This window comes from Sardina pilchardus, chromosome 14 (assembly GCF_963854185.1).
Source record: "Sardina pilchardus chromosome 14, fSarPil1.1, whole genome shotgun sequence".
Classification (NCBI taxonomy): Eukaryota; Metazoa; Chordata; class Actinopteri; order Clupeiformes; family Clupeidae; genus Sardina; species Sardina pilchardus.
The window spans coordinates 21,348,692-21,361,191 of NC_085007.1; the positions used below are offsets into that span (position 1 = coordinate 21,348,692).

Sequence of the window (12,500 nt, forward strand, 5' to 3'; positions counted from 1 at the left end):
GGGCACAGGCACAAAGACGTTGACGCCACAACGGAGATGCACACAGAGACACAGACAGAGGCAGCAGCAGCACACGCCGTTACCTACCCAGAATATCATCAAAAGTAGCATGCTCATGATCCTGAGGGTAAAGACATTAGAGGCAAATCAATCAGTAATCAATAACTAATCACACACCTTCTGTGGTGTGACTGTGTGTGTGTGGGGGGGGGGGGGGGGGGGGATGCAAAGGGATCTGTCACTGTGCTATTTCAAGGTGGTCTTCAGTTAAAGCGTGAACAGATCAACAATGCCATTAAATGCAACACAAACTCGACTATTGAAATGGGCACATATGGCAATGAAAGCAAAAGCAAGTCAACTCCAGTTGTTACTGTCAACTGAACCATACTGTACTGTAGCGTAAGGAGAACAAGCCTTAGCAAGACTCAATTGTTGTATTACACGTAACCTATACAGTTTCAGGAAACTGGTTGACACAGTTAATGCAATATTGTTTTTCATCACACGTGTTGGTCAAAACACAGAGAAGAAGTTCTTATGTGTATTGCTGTTGCTGTGAATGTGGTCTGTACTTTGGAGTACGAGTGGTGTGTTGTGTCGACGTGGACTTACATAGAGGATAGGAATGATCGATGGGTCATCTCTGCGAATGATGTTGGGGACATACTCTGCCTTGGGCACTTTGGAGGAGATAAGCTGGAGTGGAGCGGGCAGGAATAAATAAGAGCACTGTTTTATGGGAAAGGTTTGTGTTTAACATTGCTGCGGCATGATCAATTTATCGACTTACGCATGTCCCATAAGGACGGCACTGATCTGCTGAACTGATGTGCATTTGAGTGGTCCATAAATGTGTGTGTGTATACAGTATGTGTGTGTGTGTGTGTGTGTGTGTGTGTGTGTGTGCGTGAGACAGAGAGATTGTACTCACCATGATTTTAGGAGGGATGAAGTCATCTCCTTCGCAGGCGAGCCGCTCCAGCTCCCTCTCCTCCTCCCAGTCCAAGTCGTCACTACTAGCCTCGTCCTGTGCCCCACACGACGCCTGCAGCTCCCCACCTACCACACAAACAACACCTGGAGTCAGGTACGCAGACAAACAGAGAGAAAATGAAGAGAGAGCGATAGATAGATAGATAGATAGATAGATAGATAGATAGATAGATAGATAGACAGATAGATAGATGATAGGTGATAGATAGATAGATGATAGATAGATACACAGATAGATAGATAGATAGATAGATAGATAGATAGATGATAGATAGATGATAGATAGATAGATAGACAGATAGACAGATAGATAGATGATAGATGATAGATAGATAGATGATAGATAGATAGACAGATAGATAGATGATAGATAGATGATAGATAGATAGATAGACAGATAGATAGATAGATACAGTAGACAGATAAAAAAGGAGAAAGAGACAGAGTAATGTGAGAAAGGAAGGAACATTGTTTCGATAGACATTCTGAATCTAAAAGACAGCTGCTTCAGAGAAAGTCACACACACACAATAAAGACCAAATGGCATCACCAGAGAGATGGCCAGCACAAAACAAAAAACAGCGTTCAAACTGAAATGTCCAATGAAGATGGAGAAAAATACACACATATAGGGAAAGTTTCAGGAAAACTTTCAGACCAGACAATACACATACAGAGGAACTCATGCAGACATATTGAACAAACAGATATATGCTCTCGCTCTCTCTCTCTCTCTCTTCTCTCTCTTTCACTTAGGAACATACACACACAAACACACACACACACACACGCACAAACACACACAACAACAACAACACACATATTCACAAACCTCCCCAAACAGGGCCAGCACTGACAGGTACTCACAGAGAAAGTCACAAATTGGCAGACAGACCCACGGTCAGAAGAAGACAGACAGACAGGGTCAGAGTCAACAGCAGAGGGGCAGCAGCGTAGCACAAGACTCCAGGGTGTGTGTGGGTGCACTATACTGGTCCATTTCTATATTTGTCAATATAGGTAAGGGTATATGGTGTAGTGTGTGTGTGTGTGTGTGTGTGTGTGTGTGTCTGTGTGTGTGTGTGTGTCTGTGTCTGTGTGTGTGTGTGTGTGTGTGTGTGTGTGTGTGTAGCGGGGCAGGTGGTGTCACTGTATGTAGTGGTACATTTGTGTAGTTGTTTATATAGGGCATATGGTGTGTGTGTGTGTGTGTGTGTGTGTAAATGTGTATGTGGGTGTACTGTAAGTCCTACACTGGTGTATTGGTCTATGTGGAGTTCAATGGCAATGGCAATCAGTGTACTGTACAGTGCTACATTGTAGCGTAGCCATAAGTGCTGCTCACAGAATTGAAATGACAGTTATAAGGAAGGGGGGTAGTCTTGTGGTAAATGCTAGATTAAGCATGTCGGGTTGTTTGAAGTCCTAACAAAAGAGGTGCTCTTGGAAGAGCGGAGTCTTTTTGAAGATTCCATGAAGTTTCCATCAGTGAATGTTTGAAGACTTGCAATGGGCGAGTCAAAAAAGGATCAATCAAGTTTTCTCTAGATATTTGTGTGTGTGTGTGTGTGTGTGTGTGTGTGTGAGTGTGTGTGTGTGTGAGTGTGTGTGTGTCTGTGTGTGTGTGTGCTTACATGGATCTATGTACAAAATGCATCTATTATTTATGTTGACAGCATGCATGTTAAAGTAAGTAAACAGTATACTCTATTCTTCATCTCTTGGCTGATCTTTATAAATGATGTACTGTTGCGCGCGCTCTGTGTGTGTGTGTGTGTGTGTGTGTGTGTGTGTGTGTGTGTGTGTGTGTGTGTGTGTGTGTGTGTGTGTGTGTGCGTGCGTGTGTTTGTGTGAACTCACTGTCTTTTGACTCGTTTGGAGTGTCAGGCTTGACAGGAGTAGGGTCGCTCCAGGAGCGGTTGAAGCTCTTCGCTCTGCGTTCCGCAAACGCTAACAAAGGTTTGGAGAGAGAGTCACACACACTCTCTCGCTCACCGCTCGCTCACACACTTTGTCACATTTCCCACTGTGCAAAAGCCCTTGCACAAACAATTCCTGTGCAGTCTGCCCAGACACGGCATATGCAGACAGCACATACACCTATATGGCCACTCTCTGTAGCAGCAACTCACTCACACACACACACACACGCTCACTTTCTCTCTCACCCACATACACACACACAAATACTCAAACACACATACACTTACTTTCACTTCACTGCACCACAAAGAGCACATCGATGCAACCTCTGGTCGAAATGCTTGATCACATCCTCTCACGACACAAAAAAACAAAATCCCCTCCATCATGGTCAGCCAGCACCTCACACACGCACACACACACACACACACACACACACACACACATACAAGCTCAAACAAACACAACCCTCACACTCGTTCACTGACACAAACAATGATATCATTGTGCCATTGTATTTTTGGAGTACATGCACATGCCATGTTTGAGGATGCACAAGCCTAACAGTGAGACAAGCACCAGTAGCGCTCACGCAACACATGCTGAACACAAAGCGCATGGAAACACATACTGTACATGACTTTGGAGACAGACATATGACTGTACATGCTTGCACACACACACACACACACACACGCACGCACACACACGCGCACACACACACACGCACACGCACCCACAACACACCACACAGCAGTAACTCACTCTGTGCTTTCATTCTTCTGCTGCCCACCATTCTCAAATGCTTCCGGAAGTTTCTGTTGGTGAGAAAGAAAGAAGGACAAGGGAGAAAAAAAGAGAGAAAGAAAGAAAGACAGATAGAAAGAAAAATCGTGCACATACAGTAAGAAGCGTTAAGCAGGACAAGAGGGGTAAATGTTCTGTTTCAAGCCACTATGCCTCTTCATTGGGGGAAACAATGGTTGGTTAAGTCAGCAATGTGCATGTAACCATGGAGAAGTGTCTGGACTTCCATGGAAATGGAGGCTATCTCAGTTGACGGTTGGGAGTGCAAAATAGCATGCAACACGGTGTTTGTAACACATGGACTTGGTGGCTTGGTGTTCTCTTGTTTTGAAAATAACCTGATGCTCCACCTTATTTGATTGCCATATGTGAGACTTGGATAATGCCATATTGCTGTATGATGTTGACGTGTGTGTGTCTCTGTGTGTGTGTGTGTTTGTGTGTACATATGTCCTTGCATGAGCTTTCCTCATGTCCACTACTGTACACCATAAAGCACACATAACCACAGCAATCATATCCCATCATTATACAAACAAACATCACAGGGAGTGTGTGGGTTGGAAAGAAGAAGAGAGGGAGCTGAGAGAGAGAGAGCAAATAAGAGGGAGAGAGGGAGAGGGAGTCTCCAACAGAGTGTGTGGTGAGATAATGACCCTGTCCTCATTTTACACCACCATACAAAACATACTGGCACCATTCCACTGTTTACCTACCGCCACAACTGTCTACCACTTCCTCTAGTGTTCATTTACAGTTACAGTTAAATAAACAGCATTATATACAAAATGACTCACAGGAATTGTGCCCAACTTAATCACAAGAATGGTGCCCATGAACTGACATATGTTACAACTGCATATCTTACAACATGTGATTGATACAATCCAGAGTATGATTTCGCTGTTGGATGCATTAAAAAAAATGCAGTATACACTCTTAAAACAAATGTGCGTTGTGTTGTTTTCAACACATCTCTGTGTCCAGATAGGGATAACACAGTTTGTGTTGTTTTCTTTTTAAATTTGTTACACAATATGTGTTGAAAATAACACAAACACATCTGTTGTGTCCAGATAGGGACAGCACATTTGTTTTAACAGCCTACTACCATATGTTTCACAGTGTTGCACAATGATTTCAGTAGACACCTGAATCCCTGCTCTCCTGGTTTATCTATTTTCCAACCCCCCTAACTCTTATTGACTTAACTTCAGATAAAAGTGTCATTAGACATGTGATACTGAAGGCTACACAGTAGGAAGTCTTACTCTTATATGGTCATTAAATGCCTTTGATTGCATGTGTGTGTATACATTACGTGCACACACATGCACATACTGTATTATGCTTGTCTGTGAGTGCAATGCATGTGAGAGAGACTGTGAGTAAGGTTTTAATCTCAAGTCAGTCACACCTACAAGGCTTTCAAGAATCCAGATGGAACAGAAAACGATTTTGCAATATACTGTAGCAATTTAAAAAGCGAAGATAGGTAGGACAACAAGAGGAAGAGATGGACAGAGCGAGGGGAAGGAAGTCCCGCTCTCCCCTTTGTCCATTTTTACCGTATGCCACCCACGGATAACAGACGCACATTGCTTCACTAATGAGAGGATGAAAAAGAAAGAAGAAACCACCCCTCCACCCACGCAGCTAAGGATGAGTCAGAGATGTCTCCCTCTCTCACTTCCTCACCCATCCTTTCTCTCTCCTCCTCTCTCTCTCTCTCTCTGCCTTAATCCCCAACTTTCTCATCAAGGCAATATCTCTTCTTCCACCGTCCACACTCTGCCTCTCCCCCTCTTCTTCTTCTCCTCCTCCTGAACCTATTCTTATCTTTCTGTTGAATTTAAACGAGCTACCTGTCCCTCCTCCGCTTTCCCACTTCACTCTGTCCTTCTCTCCTCTCTCGACCTCTACGTCATTCCGTCTCTCCCCTCTCTCTCTCTCTCTCCCTCTCTATCACTCACTCGTTTTCCTCTCTCCTTCTCTCTCCTCGTCTGTCCTCTGTGTATCACACGGACTCTTTTTGTCTCCTATCTCTCCAATCCTTCCTCTTCTTTTCTTTCTCTCTCTCTCTATCTCTCTCTCCCTCTCTCTCTCTGTGGTCAGACAGTGCTAGCAGTGCGACGGCTAGCTGTGCCACAGACGGCTTCGGCTGCGTTCGCCCATTAATCAGCCGGCTGGCCGTGTCACGCTGACCTTCCCCGCTGCAGCCGGGCATTCTGGGACCTGTCCAGTTGACGGACCGTGGCTGACTGAGCTCAAAGTGACCTTCACGCCCTGAACTCGCTGACACCATCACCGCAACCACCATCATCCCAGTCGTTATCATGGTTACTATTAGCATCATTTTCATCCAGTCTTCTCATTTGCCCTCCTTCCACTGTCATCTTTGCTATCATCCCCATCATCATCATCACCATCACTACCAGACAAGTCATTTATACATCAGCCATTAGTTCTGTAATAGTCCCCAATGTCCAAGCGTCCGTCTCATACGCCTCTCAATGTCAGTCCACTAATCTGACCAGATTGTGTGCAGATCAACTAGCGATGGGCATTCCACTGATATAATGAATCGCTCCGAGATCTCGCACGCCACACCATTTCATTTTTCCATTCACCCGCCATGCAATTCTTAATTATAACAAATTGTTCAGAGGCTCTTTCCAGTAGAGCACTCTCCTCTGTGCTGTTTGCTTGTGCATTGAACCATACAACACATAATGTTTCATTATTTGGACTAGTGTACAACAGTCAGTCTCACTGATTAGATCATCTGTTCATAAATAACTGTGGTATTTTTCACCCAGTGGTGAGAGATATGGATTTGAAGTGCTCCTTCCAATTTAACATCAGTTACCACTGATAAATAAAACTAGCCAACCTGTGTGTGTGTAGAGGATCGGAAGTGAGAATTAAACTTGTGTGGGGTAATCACACAGACATTGATTGACTCGGTTTATGGTCGAATGATGAGGATGAATGATTTCTGCGCAGAAAGCCAAGATTATTCTGGGACTGGGATCAATGCTGGCCCTGGAGGCCATCTGTGAAAGCACAGCGCTGCATATGGATATTGGCATCGGGACAAACAAGTTTACACAAACATATGATCTACTTCATTTGCGGAGGTGCTGTGGCGGCCATGGCCAAACCCAGATAAATTACCCATAAATGAATGACTGATTAAGAACCCCTAATGGCTGAGAATACTAATCACTGTGCCCATCAGCCTGCAGCACAGTGTAACCAACCTGTGCAACGGCATTTACTGTACTTCAGGATACAAACAAGGAAAGAAATAATAATCAAAAAAAAAAAAAACACTCTGGGGTCATTTGATAGCCAGCTTTGCAGGGAATTTACACTGCAAGCAAGAGGTTGGCATGAATGAAACAAACATAAATAATAATAATAATAATAATAATAATAATAAAACACTCTTGGGTCATTGGATAGCCAGCTTTGCAGGGAATTTACACTGCAAGCAAGAGGTTGGCATGAATGAAACATAAACGTTAATTTACACTGCCACCACTGACAAAACAATGTGTTTAACGATGAGGAGGGTTTTTTTTTCCTTCAGGAAAGATGGATCTGGGTTCATTTGGGAAATAAAATGTAGGCTAGGATTCTACATTCTGCAGATAGAACGATGAGGGAGAACACTATCATTTTGACCTGGCTACACAAGAGACAACATCGAGAGAGAGCTTTCTACTGCTATATTACACTGATTCATCGATTCACTTGGTTTAATTATTGTGTGATACTGTAAATAGAGAACGGAGAACACGGCAGAGAACTAAAAACTACCGAATCTATCAAAACTTGGCCATAGCCAAGATTGAGTCTAAGAAAGAAAGAAGACTGAAGAAGCAAGTGAAATCTAGGTTCAAGCCCAAGAGGAACAAGAGGAGCCACTCAGCTAACATTACAGCTGAAGTGGTCAGCACTAAAGAGGAATGGACCTCCTAGAGGTCTCCAAGAGAGAATGCGGTCTGCTCTGTGGGCTTTTCGAGAGGGGCGCAAGCCTCGCTGGGTGAGAGGCTGGAGGCAAAACAACATAGAACCCTTTAAGGTGGAGGAGATTCAAGTCGGAGAGGATCTCCACGAGACTCAGACCGGAGAGGACCTCCAGATTCAGGCCAGAGAGGAACTCTGTGAGACTCAAGCCGGACAGGATCTCCATGAGACTAACGGGGGAGAGGATCTCCAGACTTTGGCTGGGGAGGATCTCCATGAGACACAGGCTGCTGAACCAGCAAGTAAGAATTAAAATAGCATAGACCATAAACTGTACCCATTCGTACAGTAGGCGCGCATGTTGGAGCTCAATGAACAACGTTCTCTCTACTCACATAGTTGTAGGTCTGTGTTGTCAATGTAGCTCTGGTTTCAAGGGGCTAGTCGTTCGCTGCCTCCTCACAAACAGCTCCGGTGGAGGCACAAACAAAGACTCGGTCCTACGCCGTCTTTCCCCGCTCAAACGCACTGTGGAGTCATTCCCACATTACTCATGCTCCCTCAAGATGTTCTTCAATCCCGGTTGCTGGCAGTGTGGCTAGCGGAGAAGCTCGACATAGCTAACTTAGTCTTAGTTAACTCCAGCAAAAGCATCTTCCTTAAAATAAAATAATACGTCCAAACAACAACAGGGGTAGAGACCAACGAACAAACGTGTACAGAAACATTACATTATATTAATCAGTATTGAGTTATATTATTCAATTTCTCATCATTAAACTAATCTCACACTGGAACCTACATCAAAGTTGTGCCGTCTCCAGTAGCTCGCGAACACATCTCACGCCATAAACAAATGTCAAAGTAAAAGTCCCCTACTAGGCCTAAATGATGTTGGTGACCATTACTACTGTACATTACACCATTAAATATAATAAAGCTTTGCAGTATTTCATAGACTAATTTGTACACATTTGTCTAAATATTTACACTGTAAATATTACACTATATTTACACTTTACAAAGCAGTAAAACCTATACCAAAGATCCTTCATTACTGCCTATACAGAGGTGCCACCATGGGTATTAGGCTACAATATACAATTTGTAGCGAAATATGACACTGGAACAACTCCACTGACTATGAAAACTAGATACAGAGAAATTTATATTTTAGATTTATTTTATTTATTTATTTTTATTTATTTAACAACAATTACAATAACATAACCATAACTCATGCCCCCGGTTAACCTTTTTTAACCCTCTTCAAACAGGCTGGGTTGTGACCTATGGCCAGATGTGGCACGGAATGGCCCAGCAAGGTGACTCTGTCAACTGCAGAGAGGACCTCCATGCCACTCAGGCGAGAGAGGATATTGAACCTACTGAACCAGCAAGTAAGAATGGAAATAGCAGTCATCGTCAACTGCAACTTCAATCACTCAGTTAACTTATTTTGTGAATGGCATGACCATAAACTGCTCATTTATGTCCACAGTTAACATTTTTCAAATCTTTTCAAACAGGCTGGGTTATGACCTATGGCCTGATGTGGCACGGAATGGCCCAGCAAGATGGTCCTGTTCTCTGCAGTGAGAATCTCCCTGTCACTGAGGACGGAGACAATCTCCATGTTACTCAGGATCTCCAGCCTGCTGAACCAGCAAGTAAGTAAAGCATAGGCCTTAAAATGCTAATTCAAGCCCTTTGCTAACCTCTTATGCAAAGAATATGAACCAAGATTCATGTCCAAAGTTAATCTTTTTTCAAATCTTTTCTCAAAGGTTGGGTTATGACCTATGGCCAGATGTGGCATGGAATGGCCCAGCAAGATGATCCTGTTCTCTGCAGTGAGATTCTCCCTGTCCCTGAGGACAGAGACGATCTCCGTGAGACTCAGGCCGTTGAGGATCTCCATGAGACTGACGGGGGAGAGGATCTCCAGACTCTGGCTGGGGAGGATGTCCACTCTCAGGCTCTGGAGGATCTCCATGAGACTCAGGCGGCAGGGGATTTTCACCTTTCTGAACCAGCAAGTCAGATCATTTAAGTCCAATTTCAAATGCTTTTATTTGTCACAGTTATTTTGTCCCCAGTTAACTTCATGTGAATCATAAAGTGCAAAATCATGCCCACAGTTAACCTTTTTCAAACCTCTTCAAACAGGCTGGGCTGTGACCTATGGCCTAATGTGGCAAGTAATGGCCCAGCAAGGTGACTCTGTCAACTGCAGAGAGGACCTCCATGCCACTCAGGCGAGAGAGGATATTCAGCCTGCTGAACCAGCAAGTGAGCAAACATAGGCCTTAAAATGCAATTTCATGCCCTCTGCTAACCTCTTATGCAAAGAGTATAAACCACAACTACTAATTCATGTCCAACCATTTTCTCAAAGGCTGGGCTGTGACCTATGGCCAGATGTATCAAGACATGAACTATGAGGATGGCCCTGCTCTCTGCAGAAAGCAGTGTAAGTAAAAGCTGGTAGTTATTATGAGTACATTTACATACTGTGTATAGTGACAATATATGTTTCAACTAATAGAACCGATTGAAAATAATAAAAATGAATTATAGAATTATAAAAAAATTAGAACTTTAAAGTAACTGTATTCATTCTAAAATGTTATATCTTGTTCATTCTCCAGCATGGCTGGGCTCTGGGAACGTGGAGTATTGGGTGGAGCGAGTGGTGCAGGACATCAGTCCATCCAAGCACATGGGCTTTGTCTAAAACGCCCTGCACAATGGTGAGTCAAGTACACATTTCTATCTTGGAGAGCGGAGCATCAATGATACAGACCATAGTTCTGGTCCAATACGCTCTCAAATTCTAAACGACTCCACTGGCTCTTCATTCTGTGTGTGTGCGCTCAAAAAACTCATACACAGTCCTGGGTGGTTTGGGACAAGTCATACATTATTCCAGCCAATCAGCGTGTTGTTTCAGGAGCACAGAGGGCAGGACTGTTTTGTGATTGGCACCACGATCAGCAACCTTTCTGCATACCTTAGGGAACATTCTCTTGAGCAGACAGATACATCTTGACTCTGAATACCATTTAATGAATATCACGTACTGTATGTCCTACAGTTTCCCAAAAGACCTGGGAGAAGACCTGCCCATCTTTATGTGACTCCATCCTACATCATTGAGAATGGCAAAGAAATGGTCTTCAGCTACAGTCATTCAATAGTTCAGCTGCCCTTCAACTGCGACAAAGTTTCTTAATTACTATATTGATATATCATTAATATTCTACATTAAATACAATTTTGCATACCATAATGGATGAGACCGTCTTTACATATGTGACGAAGTGTGTGTGTGTATGAGTTTCTAATAAAGTCCGTGTTAAAGCAATAAATACATACACACCTGATAAAACCTTAGTCTGCCAGCACAATCACAGCGAGAGCCTTAACTACAGCACAAATTCAAAGTAATTCAGACACATATGGTGGCTGGACACGTAGGGTGGTATGATCATGACTTCTGCAACCAACAACATGTTCATGAAGCCCATACCAAATACAACCAGTGACTCAAAGGCACAAGCTGTGACAGTAAAGTCTATGGCTTTGGATCCCAGCCTACTCTTACTCTTATCTGCCCTTAACATCGTGACATGACATTTCCAGCAGACTGCTCGGCACCCTCATCGCTGCTTGCAGTGTGCAGTTATATTTAGGAGTACGTTTTTCAAGGAGTTTTGATGACGACTGGAACATCCCAACCAACACCCGTTAAGATAAGCTACACTTGCCTTACTGGTCGGGCAGCACATACGAGTCTGTGTCAGTGGAGCATCCTTTGTCTCATAAACAGCCTCACCTTAGTTAGGCACCATACAATTTTTTTTACATCCAAGTGACTACTGACAATCGCTTCCAAAACATCTCTTTTTTGCAACCCAGCAGCATCACTAATATACAGAAGTTGCAATACAGTAAGATGAACTATGGAGGTCAACAGAATCCTTCTAGACAGTACAAGGGCATGTTGCACCAAACTATTTTTGTGATGGCCGGGCGTACGCCCCGCTTCAGGTGTGCGCCAGCTGTAGCCTGGCTGTAACAATAGACAAATGTCAGACAGGTGACTGAACAATAGTCCTGGTGTAAATTGACCTTTAGAGGTACGAAGAGCTGATTAAATTCATTCAGAAAGTTGTTTACTTTCATTCAGAGAGAATGTGACCTTGGTATTGTTCAGTGTTGTTTCGGGATCATTTGGATATTTTTAGATGCCTTTTCTCCAGACTAAGACCCCTTCCCTCAATGTCTCATGCAGACTCTAAAATCATTTTAAGGCATCGCTGCCCATCCATCTCCAGATTGGTTAAAACAGCCACACTGTGCTAAAGGTTTTTTTTTTCATAGCCCTTGTGAAATGCAAAGCCATTTTTCTGTCTGAGAGGATTTATTTCTTTATTTCAAAGGATTTGTATGGGATCTATTTTTGTGATGACAATCAGAGTGTGAAGCCAGCAAGTTTAAATATTCTACATAGATCCTGCTTAAAGCAGCTTTAACACAACAACATCGCAGCTATCAAACAGGTAAATGTAGCAAACTGTGATGGAGCTATAAAAAAACCCAATGTGTTTGCACCTGATACTTTTCCATAATCACATTTTTGTTGTCCCAATAGCACACAGGGGAAGGCAATCTAGATGGATTGTCACTTTTCAATAACTCATCATTTTAAAATGACCTAATGGCTATTGCCAAATGGAAATATCAAGGAAACCACTGATGCGTTGCTATCTGAAACACACACACTCTCTCTCTC

General features: G+C 43.2%; 1 protein-coding gene across 1 annotated transcript in view; it reads right to left on the reverse strand.

The window, feature by feature from the left end:
* The window catches only part of nsmfa (NMDA receptor synaptonuclear signaling and neuronal migration factor a), a 36,476-nt gene that overhangs the window by 6,475 nt on the left and 17,501 nt on the right, over positions 1–12,500 (reverse strand). The window contains exons 7-11 of the mRNA XM_062554898.1: positions 3,686–3,738; positions 2,858–2,947; positions 935–1,062; positions 616–699; positions 88–121 (exon numbers count right to left, since the gene is read on the reverse strand). Of these exons, the coding sequence (XP_062410882.1) occupies positions 88–121; positions 616–699; positions 935–1,062; positions 2,858–2,947; positions 3,686–3,738 (389 nt within the window). The remainder of the gene's footprint in view (positions 1–87; positions 122–615; positions 700–934; positions 1,063–2,857; positions 2,948–3,685; positions 3,739–12,500) is intronic.